Below are 18,768 nucleotides of genomic sequence, written 5' to 3' on the forward strand. Positions count from 1 at the left end.
AAAAGCCCCAGTAATTCTGTTTTGGTTAGCTTTGGTTCTGGCGTCATCCCTTGCGCACTAAGGTAGAAAAGAAGCCCACAGCCAGGAAAAAGCAACAACCTGCCTCTGTGGTTTTTGCTTACCTAGCAGAGAGCCTATAAAGATGATGACTTGCACCGCTGTGGTAAAATGTCGGTAGGTTTGCTCGTCCCGATATGCCTCCCCTTGCGAAGTCCCGTTGCCGTGGGCGCTTCTGTTGATCCCCGCGATTTGCGCGCTGGACGCGTTCAAAGCGCTGGCGACGGCGTGGTAGGGCCCGCGCTCGTTCGCGTTGACGGAAGCCCAGCTCGCGTTGGACCCCATGGCGAGGGGTCTCTTTCCTGGGCTGCCTTACCTAACAATCCCCCCGCGCGGGTCCAGCGCTCCTCACCGAAGGAAGCACGCGGCGGCGGGCAGGAGCCGCCTCTGTCCGCACGGCAGGCTGCTCCATTGGATCTCCGCTGGATTTCTGGACCCTGGGAAGAACGAGGCGCGTCTCGCTTTTCATGCCCGGTGTCTTAGGAAGGGGCTGCATTCAGGGCGCAAAGGGGAAAGAGGAGAAACGAAGCTGCTTGTAGCTCCGTGGTTGCCCCAGCTGCCTTTACCCCTATCCATCCTCAGCATGTCACAAACATAAGCCAAAGCGACACGCACGCCATTCTCCTGCTACCTCCCGCTCCGGGGATCGTACCGCGCTTGCATCCAAAAGGTAAACACCAGCTCTAACCCAGTTGGTGCTGGGCCTTCCAGTGCCAAGCTTTTGCTTCGCTTTCACATCTTTGCACAGGGAAGCGGCATCTCTCTGCCTTAGGCATCCTCACAGGCAGGTGCCGTTTGGGTCTTCAGCAAGCCCCAAACTCCCATGTGTGGATGTTGTTTCTCCTTTAAATTATGCCACAGTTCTCTCTGGAACATAGCGGCCGAATAGCGCTTGGGTGAACGCTATGCATTGGCATAGCTCTGTATCTGCGCCGCTCGACAGGCTGCAGAATGAGCAGGGAGCAACTCTCGTTTGCTGTGAGCGCGGCCGCCTGGGCTCCTTGCTGCCGTTTTTCATAGAGAGAGCCAGAAAGAGCGAGCGAGTCATGTGACGCTCAGCTGGGGTAGGGGAGGGGCAGGTTTGTTTTTGTGTGTGTGTCTTTTTGGGTGTGGCAGCCATATTGCTTTTGGGGAGCTGTCAGTTCAATATCTGAGGGAAACCCCCAAGGGGGGGGATCGTCTTCAGAATTCAGAAAGTTTATACAAGTTCCTTAAATAGCAGTGCACGTGAAAAAGGGAGGGATATGTAATTCATAACGTTACATTTAGTTGGTGTTTTTTTTTAAAAGGGGTCTCTGTGTTTAAATACCGTACAATACAGGTGCCTTAGAATACTTCACACTTTCTGGACTAACCCCCACCCCACTTGCAAAGCACGTACACCAAAAGCCTTTTAAATATTGCACGTGCAAAATAGGTCATGCGTTGCCTAATGTGGATGTGGACTTCCACAGTTTTATTTTTGCAATTGACTACTAGCAGCATGTAGGCCATAACCTCAAACTAAGAAAACTATCTTAGACTTTTCCAACAGTATATTGTTCTCCTAATGAATAGAAGGGCTAGGGATAGCCCAGAAGTTTTCCTTTGGGTGAGAGCACTGGATACTTAAGATGTCTTGGAATGTTTGTTTTGTTTCCAGATATGCCTGCATAACATAGTGGAAGCGAACAAGAACCCCTATAACAGATAGCAGGTACCCAGATACCTTGTGCAGCAACCTTTCTCCCACTGCACCCTAAAATCCAGCTAACTCTAACTAGAAAATTATTGACTGCTGCTGTTTCTCTCCCAGTTTAAAATGTGAACTGCTTTTTGCTGTCTCTTTGTCCCTACTCTAGGGTCAAGCGCTGATGGGTATCTCATTCTAAAAACTCCATTAGAGATATTCTGAGCTATCAATTTCATTATCCTGCTATAAGTTCCCAGTTATCAGACATCAAGCAACCATCTGGCTTTGCAAAAGTGATCTGTCAGAACTGGTGAAGATCAGTGCCTCCATTCACATCTCAGACAGGCAGCTGAGAAGGAAACCTTGCTTAATGAGGAGGTTCCAGAGAATCAGTAGAGGTGCACTCCTCTGTTACTCCTGGCATAGATCATCCAGGATGACGACTACCAGTTTCTGTGCCAAAGATGGTCAAGAAGCCAAATTTAAATGAGCCAAGATGATCAGCGCCATCCAAGAATGTCCAGAGCTAAGTCAGGCAGAATGTACACTGACCTTTGCTAATTGCCACAAAGTGGGGCAAATCTAATATGAAGGAATTAAAATGGTAGCTCTCTGAAATAATGTGAAACTATTGTGCATCCATAACATTTGTGTGGGAATATATAGAGCAATAATAGTATAATCTAGAAATATTTACACTAGGAAAAATGAAATATCTTATGTCTTACAAAATAATTTAAGCCAGGCAACTTTAATTTAGTTTTCTATGGGGCTTTTTTTAAAATCAAAAGACAGGCGGAGTCCCCAACCCCAGGCGACCCCTGAGCAGAATGACACAAGACAACGTGCTATGGGATTAAAATTGGCCACAGCTTTATTAAGTTTCAGGTGTAGTTTCCTTGGCTCAGGCATTGGGCATTTATCCTACCTGGTCCCCAGCTGGGGATCTGGGGGACTTCAGGGTTATCCAGAATGTGTGGGGATTGGGCTGGCTCTGGAGAACATATGTTCAAGCAGAGAGCCCCCCCCCCCGTTGGAAGGGAGAGCAATGACAACCTCTCGGTGTATGGCCTTTAACGGGGAACCCTGAGATCACCGCCACAAAGGGGGTGTGGGTCACTGCTTCACGCCCCATTTAGGAAGATAGACTAAAGGATTCCACCCAAGGCCTGAAACTGCCAAAGTTGTGACGGGAAAGGCAAAACCTGCCAATGCAGGAAAATTCCTTTCTGGCCCTCCAACAGGCCCTGATGTAGCAGCGCCTGCATACCTGTGGAGAAGAGGTTAACCAGCAAAAGAAGGCTTAACTGAGGGAGGGAGGGCAGGGTTGGAACCAACTGCCACTTCGCAGGTAAGGTTCACCTTCTGTTGTGTGGGCAGGGCGGGCCCTCCCCTTACCTGGCCGATCCCCTGGCAACGCCTCCCCAGGCGGGATTGTGTGATTGGCTGAGGTATGCAGAGACCTCCAGGTATCCAGCCTGGGGAGGATGAAGCCAGCCCGAACTACCAGGAGGTGCACTGGGATGGGGGGGGCCTGCGCGGGACCACGCAAAAGGTGCCCCCCATTTGATGTGGGGAGCTGTCATTTCAGTAGCTGCCAACATATAACACCATCATTTATTTTCCCACTTCAGTTACAACGTGCTTAGTGGTTGAAAGATCTGCAATGACTATTGCATTAAAATGTTAATTTAATAAAGGTAAATACTTTGTCCTTAGAGATGAGTGAATCCAATCCAGAAGTGAGGGGGTGGGTTCCTGGGGTGATGGGTCCCTCCCCAACCCTTCCCTCGAATCAATTCAAGAGCTGTCTTCTCCAACCTGGTGCCTTCCAAATATTGGACTACCACTGCCCCAGTAGTTAGGGAGGAAGGCAGTGTAGTCCAACAAACATCTGGAGGGCACCAGTTTGGAGAAAGGCGATCTATGAAGGCGACGGTTTCTGATTTCTTTATTTGCATGGTTGTTAACGGGCTGTGCAGAGCAGAGACCTGAAGAAGGGCTATAAAGGAAGCCCTTAGTTTCGTTTTGCAAACTGGAACGGGAGGTGGGGCCGGCGTGGTAACTCCAGGCCTCGGCCGAGCAGCGCCTTCCCCCGGCTTCCTCTCGCGCCGCCGCAACGGGCAGCCGCGGTGTTTGGTGGGGCCTGCAAAGCAGGGCGGGAAAAGCAGGCCGCGCGGTTCCGCCCACCGCGGCGGCAGCGGCCTGGTTCGGCGAACTGCAGCCGGCCTCTCTGGGGGGGCTTCGCTTTCCACCCCACCCCTCCCCGAGCGGACATGGCCCAGGTGAGGGGCTTGTGGCAGCCGCGGGGGGAGGCTGCCGAGGCGTCCCCGGAGCAGCCCGAGAGCTACCAGCTTCGCCAGGAGAACGAGCTGCAAGTGCTGGAATCTATCTACGGGCGGGACTTCCAGGACTTGCGCCACGGCAAGCCGTGGAAGGTAAAGGGCAACGCGACTGCCTCTCGTGGGCAGCTTCCTGCAGATGCTCGCGGGGTCGTCTTCTCATCTCGGGGTGGGGGGCGAGGGGCACGGCCTTTGCCTCACCAGCCTAGCAGAACTTGCTGCCTCAAAGCGTTTCCTAAAGTGGTGTGCTCGGCAGCCTTTCCGTATTTTAAGAACCGAGGCCCTGCTGCCTTCACTTTTCGATGCACGGGGAAGCTTAACATCCGTGTTCCGCTGAATGCAGAAGCAACCAGCGCCTGTAATGTGCTACGGAAGGCATGTCAAAGGCAGGGCAGAAGTTTCATCTGACTGTGCATCACTCATTCTATTGGTAACGGGTCATAACAGTTGCGTTGGAGAAGACAAGTGCTTCCCGTTTGATGATTTCCGTGTAAACACAAAGGGTGCGTCATCATGGAAGGCTTACGGTTAGGAACATAGGAAGTTGGCTTATGTCAAGATACATCCTTGGTCCCCTAGCTCAGTGTCGTCTATGCTGGTTGCAAAGCCCCACCTGGGGATACCTGTATTGGAGTTTTTCCTCAGAATCTTCACAGAACTCAGTTGCACAATTTGTGATTTACCAAATTTAAAGTAGTCCATCAGTCAGCTCTTGTGCATTAGGAGACATGCCAGTCATCTAGAAAGCATGGTCACTGCCACAGGCAGGCAGCAAAAGCAGGAAATTAATTGAAATCCTGGTTGGCAATCATTCAGGGTTGGTGGGCTGTATCCAGATTTGCATCTCACAAGTTGTGCAGAGAAAAACAGGTTATGGAACCTGCCTGTTCCTGAAATTCAACCTTGAGTAACTACTCCGGGGCAGTGAGAGCTGCCTTGTGAATGCAGCCTAGGGTTATCATTGCTGGTGCCTCTACACTGATAGTTTTAAGCAAACATGTCTAGTGTGCACAGCCTAGCATTTCCTTTATTTTCCTCCTTTCTTAAGCCTGACGTATCTCAATGTATGGTTATTATTAGCCATCATTTGCTTTCTCCCCAAGTGAGCAGTGATATAATAAGTATCCAAGGGAATTGTCATTTTCTGCTTCTCCCAAGTGTCCCTGTTAAACTGTGAAGCATCTTGTATGTACTAAAGTGAACACTAATAACTTCTCTTGTGTGCTGTTATGTTAGGCATAATTAGAAGGGTTATTATTCATGTGGGTTCCCCAAAGACTATGTTTTCAACCCCATGGCATTTGTGTATGACACTTGAAACACGTGTTTTTAAACATAATCTGCTCATGATGTTCCTTTGAATGCAAATGCCCAAGTTATTAAACTACTATTACATGTGTATGTCAGGAAACCATATTGCATCCCACAAACGGCATAGTCCCCCCCCCCAATTTCCCCCAAATTGAAGTTAAACTTTGGGAGTCTTGTTTGAAAACAGTGGTTATCTATTTTAAAACATTTTTACAAGGTTTGTTGCAGTTTAATGTAACTAGGAAATGGAATTCAGAGCTTTTCAGATAGGAGCAGAATTAATTCTTGATGACAAGGGATACTGAGGAGAAAGTTTAGCCTGCACCACAGTGGTCTCCTCTTGCTGCTTCCATGCATATCAGTGCTTTTCGTTTTTAAAAAGAGGTGTAATAAGGGGCAATGTTTCAGTGAAGGCACCCTCCCCCACTGACACTGGGTGGCCTGACTCTCTCACTGACTACTGTATGGGTTTCTGCAGGGGTGTGCTGAGGGAGATGAATTGCTCATTCCTCCTCTATATGCTTCTATACCCTGCTTGTTATAGTCACAGGCATTTTGCTAGTTAAACATAATTTGCTGCTTTCTTTGGCATTTGACTTTGACTATATCTGTACCTGTACCTGTAGCACCTGGCTCAGCCCACAAATCAGTTAAACTATTCAGATTATAGAATTCCCAGGGCGATAGCTGTGTTAATCTCTTGTAGCAGAAACTATCAAAGAGTCTTGTGGCACCTTAAAATTTATTATGGCATAAACATTTGGATTATAGACGTGTCCCAGCCTCTTCTTCTGCTGAATGGACTCTTGTATGAGTACAGGGTGGTTTGTTGGTAAGGAAGCCAGTTGCACTGTGACTAAAAATATTATATCTGAGCTGATGCAGTAGTGGACAGAGAGAACGCAAGACTGGGGAGCGACAGCAGTAAACACAATCCTATACAAGTCAATAATAAGGTCAAGGGCTCCCTTGCTCTTCTATAATGTGATCACATAATATGAGTATGGTGGTACCTTGGTTGTTGTTGGTGTTTTTTTTTTTTAATAAACTTTATTTAAATTTTAAAACTTACAAAAATCTAAAAAGGTCCAGCAAAAAAGAGAAAAAAAGAAAGAAAAAATAGGAAAACATAATACAAAAGCAAAACATCAAATGGCAAAAAGGAAAACACATTCCCAAAATCATATGATACAATAATCAAATAATACAAAATTTCACACTCATACAAGAAAAGAAAAATAATATGACAAAAGAGGGGGAATTTTTTTTTGAATGTAATCCATTCTGGAAGACCGTTTGGCTTCTGAAACGTTCAAAAACCGAGGCACAAAGGGTCATCTGCAGTTTCCATTGAGAAAATGGAGAAACACGCAGCGGAAGCCGTTCGACTTCCGAGGCTCGTTCGAAAACGGAAGCAATTACTACCGGGTTACCGCCGTTCGTACATATATCCGTGGTTGGCAGCTAATTTTTAACCAGCCATAATTTGCATTGAACAAAGGCTGAAGAGCTAACAACACCGGCACTGCTTTCTCACCCATCCATCTTGGATAAAAAAGCTCTTTAACTCCATCCTCTTCGGAGCGGAGGCATTGGCAGAGCCCTTCCTTTGTTACCCTCCACCAGAATTCTTTCCCCAGAAGCAGGCAAAGAGCTGAGATGCATTTTTAAAAGGAGGGCTTTTGTCAAATTCTCTATTGTTGTTCACATTGGGGAAGGAGGAGTTAAAGCTCTATCTATGTCTCTGGGTCAAACTACACACGAAGGGCAATTATATGGACAAATGCTGGTAGCCTGATCCACTGCCTTTTCCTAATTTCAGCCTTCTGTGGTTGGTTTTCAGGCATACCTGTATCTGTCTGTCATGCACAGTTTATTTCTCTGCTTCTGTTGAAGAAAGCTGCGGAGGTTGCTTAACAAGACATTATCTCTGCTGGGAGCCGGACACAAAGCCCCTGAAGGCTTCAATGAGCTCCCAGGCTGCCAGCTGCTTTCCTCTAATGTAGTTAATTCTTTTATATCTTTTTAAATGTTTCAGGTACAGCAGCCTCCAGAAATCAATCTAGTTTTGTACCCTCAGGGCTTGACAGGTGACCATGAAGTCTATGCCAAAGTTGACCTGTGGGTCCAATGTCCCCAAACTTACCCTGATACGTAAGTAAATAGCAAATCTATTCTATACTTCCCTAAGTAAGAAGAACACACCTGCCCAGTTTTTGTTATTTAATCAGGCATACTGAAATAAGATGTCATTGTGGGTTGCTTTTCTGTAAATTTATTCAAAATGTGTTTCTGAGTGTGTGGAATAACTGAGGTAGTGCTTTATACTGCCGACACCCAAATCAAAGAGACTGATATTGATATTACAACATCAAACTGAATATTTTCTCTTCTGTTAGGATTCACAGTCAGTTCCTTCTAAAATCCCATCCTGTGTCCTCTCTGAGTTGTTTCCTGCTATGCTTGCTGCCGTGCATATTTAGAAATTTAGCATGCACAGGTTACAAACATGATGGAATTCATATTAGTCTTCTTAGAAGATGTGTGTTGTGTGTCTTTACCATAGAATGCTGGTCAGTTTTTGTAATTTGACAAGAGTTTTTGTGAGCCAGCTGCTTATAAAAACAGGGTGAATAAAAACGGCTTATTTGGATGATGTACCGTGAATGCTAGTATATAACTGCTCAAGCATCTGCAAATCTCATGTCTTGTCTCTTGTTACTCTTTCCGCCTCCTCTAGAGTTCCAGAAATTGAGCTTCAAAATGCAAAGGGGTTGTCAAATGAAAACATTAACTTGTTAAAATCCAGACTAGAGGAATTGGCAAAAGAACGTTGCGGAGAGGTAAGTGTGTTGGTTTTGCCCTTGATATTGAGCGACATTGTCACTATAGCAAATTTTGTGTGTGTGCTTTTATTGTTACTCTATTATGTTTGGTGCTGGTACCCACCACATTGCAGGGTTTGTGCCTAGCTAGGTGTAGGGGAGGCCATATCAAGACTTGGCCTAGCACAATAAAGCTCATTTGACATGTCATTTCAGATGGCCATGTTTAATAGAAAGTGACTCTATTGAAAGTTGACAGAAATATCTGTTAGAAGCAAAAGTGAATGACATAATTCCTTGGCACCCCATGAATTGAGTTATTTCAGTTCATAAATCACACAATAGCATATTCATAATAACTGGTTTAGAGTCGGGGGATACATCTGTATTGAATGAGGTTAGGTTAATTCCATGATTTAATTTAAAACAAATCGAACCCATTATGTGGAGTTTGTCTTTAGATGGTTAGCCAAGAACAGTGGAACTTATCTCAGTGTGAAAGTAGACGTGTTTAGTTCTCCACTGTTTGTAAGGTTAAGCTTGGGAAAGTTAAGGGAGGTGAAGCAGAACCTTTTCTGGCTGTGACAATGATACTTTCCCAGAGGACCTGTTTGTACTAGTTGGCATTTTAACTTTTATATTGCTCTCAGTTGGATGCTTTGTAGGTTGGTGGTGCTTCTTATATTATAGTATTATGAGCTGTTAATGGAAAAATAGGATATATGGTAAATGTATAGTATAAATTGTCACAAAATATTAAGTGTCTGGATATTGTTACTAGAAGTGCTTCATGGCTATATGAAACATACACATGATACTCGTTTCCCTCATGTCAAGACAGGAGAAGAAAAAGTAAAAAAAAATTGGCTATTTCACATAGCATCTCCATGATACTTTTTTACTACGCAATATAAAAATCAAAAGATTAGCACAAATAGGGACAGATCTGTTTTGCAAGCAACTGCTTTAATATTGCTACAGCCAGCATGTTGGAAGAAGCCTTTCCTGTTAGCAGCCATCTGGATTGTATCTATTTTGATAAATTAGAAAATCCAATTTTATTGCTAGAGGAAATGAGCATTGTACCAGCTGAATGTTACTTTTCAGAACTAAGCAGAAGCCTTGCTAACTGCCCTAGTCCATCCGAATGTTTTCAGCCAGTCTGAACTAGAGTTATATCCATATCATACATTTAAAGCATATGGCTTTCCCACAAAGAATCTTGGGAACTGTAGTTTGTTAAGGAGGCTGGGAATTGTAGTTCTGTGAGAGTGACACTAGAGTTACCATGGTCCTTTGAGTGGTGTGGTTGTGACCAAAAGCAATTTCCCACAGTTACAAATACAGATTTGGCCTTGAGAAGGATCATGATATTTTAATTCCTACAACAGTTGCAATTTAGAGTATACTGTATTATCATTTACAGAAAAGAATGTTGACAATCACCGGGTACGTGGAAAATCCTGATTATCTAATAATAATAATAATAGTAATTTATATTTATTCACCGCCCATCTGGCTGGGTTCCCCCAGCCACTATGGGCGGCTTCCAACAAAACATTAAAATACAGATATATCAGAATACTTCTAATTCTATACTTAGATGAAAATGAATGCATGTTCAGATCTTATTCACGAGGTAGACTGCATAATTGTAAAGAATTCAATTAGTGTGATTGGGAAATAAAATTCTTCTCTTCGCTGATATGATTAATGTCATCTTTAATTGTCACCATTCTGACAGAATATCATTAATAATGTTTCACATACATTACCTAATGATTAACATGAATGTCAAATACTGACTGATGATCAGATTAAAAAGGGAAGAAAAAATAGATGTGGCTTTTTTTCTATAACTATGCTCTAAAACACACTGCTGAGAAATGGTGGTGGTTCTACTTTTTTACCAGCATCATTTAGGCACATATAAATGTAATACTAAATTGGTTCCATGCATGGCTGTTTTTAGTGGCAAGTAATACATTCAGCAGAAGCAGTTTGGATTTTCAGAACTAAAATACATGCAAAAAAAGATGAGTGGCTGTGCATTGGCTTTTATTTTGCTATGTTTGGCAGAGATTTACTGACGCTGGCATTGAGCTCCACTGAAGTCGCTGGTACTTGCTCACACATAATTGCAAATAGCATTAGAACACGCTGAGAGCAGTTTGCTAAAATCTGATTTTGCATTTGCCTTTCCTCTCCAGGTGATGATATTTGAATTAGCAGATTACGTACAATCATTTCTCAGTGAATACAATAAACCACCTTTAAAATCTTTCCATGAAGAAATGCTAAAGAATCAGCAAAAAGAACAAGAAAGGCTTGCTCTGGAAGAAGAGCGGCGAATCCAAGACCTTAGGAGGAAAGAAGAGCAAATGGTGAGAGCATGAAATTTAATATTTTTGTCCTGCCCCACCCTTTTCATATGAGCACTCAATCAGCTGGAATCTACGGTTGTGAACTATTAAAATCGTTTTTGTATCTGAAAACAGTGGGATGAAAATTGCACGTCTCATTTAGGGAGTCCCTTTTTTAAAAATACGGTTTTGTTGTGTTTCCAGAATAGCAACCCTCATATCTCATGTTGTTTTTGAATCCACCTAGATTTGAAAATAGGAGAGATAGATGGTAGTGGGTCCTGTTTGTTTTCAAAATAAGTCATGGCCTGTTGTACCTGCAGATCAAGCCCATGTGGTCATACACATTCCTCTTTGCTGATGTAAGGAAGTTAAACTTTAGCTGACCTTTTGAACTTCATCAAAGATTTTGACCCAGTACTGTTATTTGCAGCATTTCTGTAGTAGCCTGTCTTTAACACGTAGACTTGAAACTAAGTTTAGTTAAGAAGCTCTGTTTTGGTGACAAGTTTTTCCTTCCATTCTCTCTTGGCAGAGCAATATTTACTGGATATTGTTTAAGGGATGGGTAGGCAAACTAAGGCCCGGGGGCTGGATCCGGCCCAATCACCTTCTAAATCCGGCTCGCGGACAGTCCGGGAATCAGCATGTTTTTACATGAGTAGAATGTGTCCTTTTATTTAAAATGCATCTCTTGGTTATTTGTGGGGCCTGCCTGGTGTTTTTACATGAGTAGAATGTGTGCTTTTATTTAAAATGCATCTCTAGGTTATTTGTGGGGCATAGGAATTTGTTCATTTTTTCCCCTTCAAAATATACTGTAGTCTGGCCCCGCACAAGGTCTGAGGGACAGTGGTCTGGCCCCCTGCTGAAAAAGTTTGCTGACCCCTGGTTTAAAGGTGTCTGCTTCAGCAGATAGGTTTTCTCAATAAACTCTTACTGAAGCAAGATTACAGATAATTTCATTGCAGTAATATTTATTTCAGCAACGTGAAATTCTTGATGAGATTCAGAGAAGGGAAGAAGAAAAGAGAGAAGAAAGAAAAAGGAAAGAAATAGCAAAACAGGTATTTTAAACATTCTCATTTTGTAATGCCAAGTTATTAGAAGTAGGTATCATGCTTTTGTAACTACAGTGGTGCCTCACTAGACGAATTTAATTCGTTCCACAGGTCTTTTCTCATAACGAAAAATTCGTCTAGCGAATCCCATAGGAATGCATTGAAATTTTTTTGAATTTTTTTTTGCCCATAGGAACGCATTAATTGAATTTCAATGCATTCCTATGGGAAACCGCGATTCACTAGACGAATTTTTCGTAAAACGAATTTGTCTAGCGAGGCAACCTCTGCTTGAAAAATCCTTTCATTAAGCGGAAATTTCGTTAAGCAGGGCATTCGTTAAGCGAGGCACCACTGTATTGGAATTCCTTACAAATTGCTTTGAAACTTCTATGTCTACAATCTCATTTTGGAGCCTGCAAACACAGAAATAAAGATTTCTCCATACCAGAAGTGGGTGAACAACGAGCTTTCAAAGTTATGAAGACATAATTCTTCCTTACCCCCATGTGACAGCTGCATAGTGTGTATCAGGGTTGAGGCAGAGAAGCAATGCTGTTTGTAGTCCCTATTGGGTCGCCATCTATGGCTTAATATATACTATTTAGTAAGTAGATTTTGTGCGGTGTGGATTCTGTATCCATCTATCCATTGCTTAAAGTCCCCAAATGCTTCTAGCATGGGTTGGTTTTACCTTTGGATGTTACACAATAGTGTTACTTCTGTTATTCCCTCTGGTGTTGCTGCCATTGTTATTTATTTATCGCCTTCCACATATGTCCCAAGGCGGAATACAAAATATACAGGCAACCCCGTTTTTGTGCATTCAAACAATGCACGACCGTGCATGCGCACATCACTGTGAACCCAGAAGTGCACATTATTGATCTTAACGTTGTGAGTAATATTGCAGAAGAAACAATATTGAATCTTTAAGGAGATGCTGGCCAACTCCTTCTCCAGAAAACCGAAAGCGGAGGTTCGCAGGGGCTTTGCATGTTCAGGTATTGAAAGGATTGGGGTGCAATCAAGATATCCCCTGTGTTTCTGTCTTTCCAGGAGCGTTTGGAAAGTGCTGCTTTGACAAACCAGGAAATATCTGCCAGTAGAGATACCACAGGGAACAAAGTAACATCCAGTTTAAATGGAGGTGCTACAGAACATGGAGGGAACAATAAATACCGTGCAAATTCCACCGGGCGTTCAAAGTATGTATAGCTGTCCCTGTGAATGGAATGGGAGTGTTTCAGTAAAAATGTGTGCACTTGTACCCCATTAGACACGATGTACAAGCACACATACAAAGTTATCAGCCTCTAGTTGTGCGGATTGATTTGTAGGCAGGCATACTGTACTTATGCATAGCACTAACAATCTTACAACTATATGTAGGGGTGTAAAATCATTATTTGCTTTACAAATAGAGTGAGTGCGTTTGAACTTTTATTGGGTAGGTTTCTGTGGAGTACTAGGGGCTGTGTCCCTGCTTGCTTTGCTTGCCAGCCCCCCCCCCCCGTCAAACCCTCCCCATTCCCAACCCACTAACCCCATTCCCAACCTACCTCATGCCACTGCCGCAGCCAAGTGGGATGAATAGTCGGTCTGGCAGGAGGATTAGCATGGGGAAGAGGCCCAAAGAGGTAGCCAGCCTGGGCAGCTGCTGCTGCTGCTGCTACCACCATATCCAGGCTGACTGTTAATTCTAATAGGCAGTGGTAGAATACCAGTATAGCTGCCTGCCACATCTAGGCACCCTCCTCATTTCTGTGCCGATCCTCCTGCCACTTTTCATGGTAGGTTGTGGTGGCCTATCAAACCAGTTGGCCACTGCTTCTGGGCATCTTCCTGTCATGTCTCTCATCACACAGGAGTCCACAGTGCCATCTGTCGACCATGCAGACTGCTGTATGGTGACAGATGAATACAAATGGACACACAGCACATCAAGCACATCAGTTACCATGCCTCCCAATTTTATATTCTGCCAGGCAGGTTTATCAAAGAGGTTTGCAGGATTCGTGCCCTGCCTGGCAGAATATAAAATTGGGAGGTGCAGTGACTGGCACTTAACCACAGGCCTTTGCTATGTGTTGCTGTGGCTTTTCTGAATATTTTAAATAGCAACAATTGAAAATGCCACTGAACCTAATCAGGGCCGGCCCTATGGACAGGCTGGGTGGCGCATGGCGCCACGGGGGCGCCGCACAGCAGCACCCTCGGCAGCAGCGCTGCATGCTGAGCTCGCCCGCCCGTCACACAGCAGCGCCCTCGGAAGCCGCGCTGCGAGCTGCGCCCGCCCGCCCACCGTGCTGGGAAATGGGGCGGGGGGGGCGCCGGAGGGATCCGTCGCACCAGGGAACCAGAGGTGCTTAAGACGGCCCTGAACCTAATGCTGTTGAAAATGCAGGAACTTGCTGTTAAGACTGTTCACTTGTAGTAGTACTTGGGGCCGCTGAATTAAATTGCTTTTCTTGAGCATATATGAGCACCTCAAAACATAATGGTGTTTGATTGCTTTGTAGAAGAGAGCGTCAGCATTCGGCATGCAGTAATGAAGAATCTCTGGGAACGCCTGAAATTCTGAATTTCAATGCCAGTAGTATTGGTCTACTCAGGGTACACAAAGGAAAGTGCATAGGTAAATAGAAGAACTGCCATGCATTGAAAACCTTTGGTGCATTTTTTTCTATACTGTATAGCAGGCATGTCCAACAGGTAGATCGTGATCTACCGGTAGATCACTGGATGTCTGTGGTAGATCACCAGTAGATCAGTGGCTCCCCCCAGAGAAGCTAAAAAACTTTGGCTTCCCTAAAAAAAGCTCAACATCTTTGCCCTGCACCCCTAAAATGACCTGAACCATCCAAAACAGGGCTTTCCTTCCTAAAAAAAAAGCAAAAAAGCTCAACGCCGCTTTTCTCTTCCCTAAAGAAGTTCAACAACTTTTACGTGAACCCCCCAAAACAGGGCTTTCCGTCCTAAAAAAACTCAACAACTTTGACCTGAACCCACAAAAAGGGGGTAGATCACTGCCAGTTTTTATCTCTGTGAGTAGATCGCAGTCTCTTGGAAGTTGGCCACCCCTGCTGTATAGAAATGAGGGAGCAATGAAAGCTGTATTTGGTTCAATCACTGGCAGTAAGGAGTCAAAGCTGTTCAACTATGTGAAACAACATGTTAATATTAGAGTTAAATGCTTTTAGTTGATTTTTTTTAAAAAAAATCAGCTAAAACTTTAGTTGTGATTTAATTAATAAGGACACACATTTGCTTAACTTTTGAAGTAATTTTGGCTTTAGTGAGTTGCTGTGATAGGCAATGAAACAAATACAGTCAAACCTCGGTTGTCGAACGTAACCCATTTCGGAAGCCCATTCGGCTTCCGAAATGTTCAACAACCGAGGCGTGGCTTCTGATTGGTTGCAGGAGCTTCCTGCACTCAAACGGAAGCCGCGTCGGATGTTCGGCTTCTGATAAACGTTTGAAAACTGGAGCATTTACTTCTGGGTTTTCGGCGTTCAGGAGCCAAAACGTTCCAAAACGGAGGTGTTCAGGAGCTGAGGGTTGACAGTACTAAGGTGCAATTTAAGAAACTTCCACTTACATTAAAGATCACTTCTCTAGCACACTTGCTCACATGGGGAATATATGTGCCAAGGATCCAAAGAAAGGAATGAATGCAGGGGAAAGAGCCATATATGTAGCCAGTGCTTCGCTGCTGCTGCTGAAGAGACAAACCACATTTTAAACTGAATAGTGGCTTGTCCCTCTTGGAATTAGAAACATTGGCAGTAATAGCCAGCAAAGCCTAGTGGCAGCTCTCTGCCTTGCCTGTGTGGCCTTCTTTTCCTTTTTTGACAGTGAATACAGATGTTGGACAAACCTCCTTTTGTGTGGCTTTTAACTGTTTGAAGGAATGTTGAAAGGATGTATTGACCAACATAGAGGTTTACAGGAGGAGCTAATTATAATTATCTTTGTTAATCTGTAAGCATCTGCTTCAAAAGCTGAAACATCCACACACAAGGCTTTCATATTTCTCTGTGCAGACAAGGATGAGCAGCTTGGTAAATCAGTCTACAATGGTTTGGAGTTGTGCACTGGCAACTTTGTCCTGGTCCATGAATGGGTACTTCAGTGGCAAAAGAAAATGGGGAAATTTCTCACAAGTCAAGAACAGGAAAAGGTTGAAAAATGCAAAAAGCAGGTAATCACCCATTTGTGTGTGTTGTTCTGCCTTGTGCTCATGTGGGCACTTCTTAATACTGAAATAGTAGTGGATCATTGAGAAGTTGAAACGACCTCATTGAAAACGATGTTTCATTGTTTGGCTGTTGAGCCCTTATGTAGAAAACTGCATCAATCGTTTTTGGAAAGAATCACAATAAAACACTAGAGGAATTTCTAGAGAGTCGAGAGTTTTGTTTTTTTGCTAAGGGCTTTTAAAACCTGGAGGGATGTATGTGTGTATTTTGGCTTGCTTTCAGCTTTTTGTATTGGCTCAGTTTATCTGTAAGAGGTGTAGCCTTGTATGAAAATCTCCTTCATGATTCAAACTAAAAAGCACACACAAAGACTTTGGGGAACATTTTACTACTCCAAGCCAAATTTCAACATATCTCTGAGAGGTAAAATGACCCCCAAACAAATCTATATGTGTGTGATGCCTGCAGAGGGGCATGTAAATCTACTTCCTGGGATCAGTTTTTGTTTGTAAAACTCCACGAGGCTGCTGCTGCTGCTGCTGCTGCTGCTGCTGCTGCTTCATCATCATCATCATCACCAGAATACTTGCCATTGGGTAGGACAAAAAAGCACCCCAGTGGCCAAAATTGATAAACTTCTTTCGTAATTTTTTTGGTCCCAGGTTGTGGTTGAGGGTTCAGAAAAAAGACCTTTGTATATGGGTACTTAAAACTGCTGCTCTGGATCAGTTTTTATTGTAAATCTACTTTCCCTAGCCTGCCAAAATGGCTTAGACAAAAATAAAAAATACCCCAAATGCAAAATCAGTTGGGATTTTTTTACTTTTATTTTTGCCCCATGTGTTTTTTTGCGTAGAAGCAGAAAACCATAAATGGAAAGGGGCTGGAATTTAGGGTGTGGCTTATTCCTATGCAGATGTCAGTGCCTTAGATGGACTTCATTGTAGACTACCTCTGTGTAAATTCTGCAGTGAAAAGTACACCTGGGACAGGATTTTGTTCACTATTGGGCATCAGGGTAAATGAGACATGAAACAAATGTGAGTCACTGATTTTGTTTCTTTTGAACAGATACAGGGAGCAGAATCGGAGTTCAGTTCTCTGATGAAGTTAAGCCACCCCAACATAGTCCGTTACCTATCGATGGCCTTTAAAGAGCACAGTGACTCAATCACGGTCGACATTTTAGTGGAACACATTGGTGCATCCAGCCTTTCTGTGTACTTGGACAAAGAGATCCCCCTTCCTATGGATCAGCTGCGTCATTACACAAGCCAAGTTTTGTCTGCTCTTGACTACCTACACAGCAATTCAGTGGTGCACAAGGTTCTGAGTGCGTCCAGCATTCTGGTGGATAGTGAAGGAAATATCAAACTGACAGACTACAGTATTTCCAAACGCTTGGCGGATATCTGCAAGGAGGATGTTTTTGAACAACCCAAAGTTCGGTTTAGTGAGGATGCCTTGCCGAACAAGCCAGGGAAAAAGGGAGATGTCTGGCGGTTAGGGTTGATGCTGCTTTCTCTCAGCCAGGGACAAATAACTAAGGAATATCCAGTCTCAGTTCCAAATGATTTGCCTGCTGACTTTCAAGACTTTTTGAAAAAGTATGTGCCTAACTAAGTATTATTTTTTAGGCTTTGCCATCAAAAAAAAAACATATACTGTACATTTAACAAGAATGCTTATAATTCAGCATAAATTAGGATGGGGACTCATGGTATAGTCATACCTTGGAGGTCAAACAGCTTAGTTTCTGAATGTTTTAGCTCCCGAAAGCCGCAAACCCAGAAGTGACTGTTCCTGTTTGCGAACTATTTTTGGAAGCTGAACGTCCGACAGAGCTTCCGTGGCTTCTGATTGGCTGCAGGAGCTTCCTGCAGCCAATCAGAAGCTGCGCTTTGGTTTTGGAAGTCGAACGGACTTCTGGAACGGATTCCGTTCAATTTCCCAGGTACGGCTGTATTTTAAAGTCAGAATCATAGAACTGAAGAGTTGGAGGGACCCAGAATCACAGATTTACTCAAACATTACAAAGCAAAGATTGCAAAGCAAAGGAACTATTTCAGGGTCTGGGTTGGCAGTAGGGAACTCTTGCTACAGGTCTAGTTAGGCCTGCCAGGCCCTCATTTGGCCCATGAAATCATTCTGGCCAAGCCATGGCCACCTGCCTTGCACCTGACATTGTTTATGACATCAGGTGCAGGACCACTAAAGATGCACCTTCAAGGCCCTGTGCATAGCGCTTCTTAAGCACTGGAGGTCAGCTGGCCCTTGGCGTGCACAGTGCTCTGCAAAAATGGGTCACCAATGATCTGACTTTGCATCCAGCAGCTTCCCATGTTCCTAAAACCATCATTAAACATACATTATTTTGAATTTCATTCAGGTGTGTTTGTTTGGAAGATAAAGAAAGGTGGAGCCCTCAGCAGCTATTGCAACACAGTTTTATAAACCCACCACAGGTAGTTGTAATGGAAGAAAGCCCAGAAGGTAAATAGTCAATTGTATAAGATTTATTATTATTATTATTATTATTATTATTATTATTATTATTATTATTAATTGATGGCAACTTTAAAATGTTCCCAGAGGCAGAAAGTAAAGCCCTAGGAGTAGGCTAAATAACTCACTAAACAAAACATATTGCATACATAGATAAGAATAAAAGCAAAATTGTTGAAGTATATCAACCAACCTCCAACTCTAGCCTGCTGTTCCACATTGGCATCTAAGGAAGGAAGAATCCATGAAAGCTCATGCTATTTCAATGCGGTCATAGTCAGCCTTAAAAAGACACAATAGGCAAGCATTTGAACGCTGGAAGTAGCCAAAGTATAACACTGAAACAGATTTCAGTCATTTTACGGAATTTGGCTCCTGACTACATTATTTTCTTGAATGGATTGTTATCTCACAGGGCCGGCCCATC

General features: G+C 43.6%; 2 protein-coding genes across 3 annotated transcripts in view; one reads left to right on the plus strand and one right to left on the minus strand.

Moving 5' to 3' along the window:
• The window catches only part of GPR176 (G protein-coupled receptor 176), a 28,872-nt gene extending 27,826 nt beyond the window's left edge, over window positions 1-1,046 (minus strand). The window contains exon 1 of the mRNA XM_035119243.2: window positions 123-1,046. Within this exon, the coding sequence (XP_034975134.1) occupies window positions 123-342 (220 nt within the window). The 5' untranslated portion in view covers window positions 343-1,046. The remainder of the gene's footprint in view (window positions 1-122) is intronic.
• A 2,826-nt stretch (window positions 1,047-3,872) lies between these two features.
• Window positions 3,873-18,768, plus strand: part of EIF2AK4 (eukaryotic translation initiation factor 2 alpha kinase 4) — a 40,618-nt gene continuing 25,722 nt past the window's right edge. Inside the window, exons 1-10 of one of the 2 annotated variants that reach the window (XM_035110899.2) lie at window positions 3,873-4,167; window positions 7,421-7,536; window positions 8,123-8,225; window positions 10,418-10,591; window positions 11,557-11,637; window positions 12,691-12,839; window positions 14,154-14,269; window positions 15,681-15,838; window positions 16,908-17,443; window positions 18,226-18,329. In XM_035110899.2, coding sequence (XP_034966790.2) covers window positions 4,006-4,167; window positions 7,421-7,536; window positions 8,123-8,225; window positions 10,418-10,591; window positions 11,557-11,637; window positions 12,691-12,839; window positions 14,154-14,269; window positions 15,681-15,838; window positions 16,908-17,443; window positions 18,226-18,329 — 1,699 coding nt within the window. In that variant the 5' untranslated portion in view covers window positions 3,873-4,005. The remainder of the gene's footprint in view (window positions 4,168-7,420; window positions 7,537-8,122; window positions 8,226-10,417; window positions 10,592-11,556; window positions 11,638-12,690; window positions 12,840-14,153; window positions 14,270-15,680; window positions 15,839-16,907; window positions 17,444-18,225; window positions 18,330-18,768) is intronic. The other variant, XM_035110909.2, reaches the window with a different exon arrangement.

Source organism: Zootoca vivipara, chromosome 1 (genome assembly GCF_963506605.1).
Source record: "Zootoca vivipara chromosome 1, rZooViv1.1, whole genome shotgun sequence".
Taxonomy (NCBI): domain Eukaryota; kingdom Metazoa; phylum Chordata; class Lepidosauria; order Squamata; family Lacertidae; genus Zootoca; species Zootoca vivipara.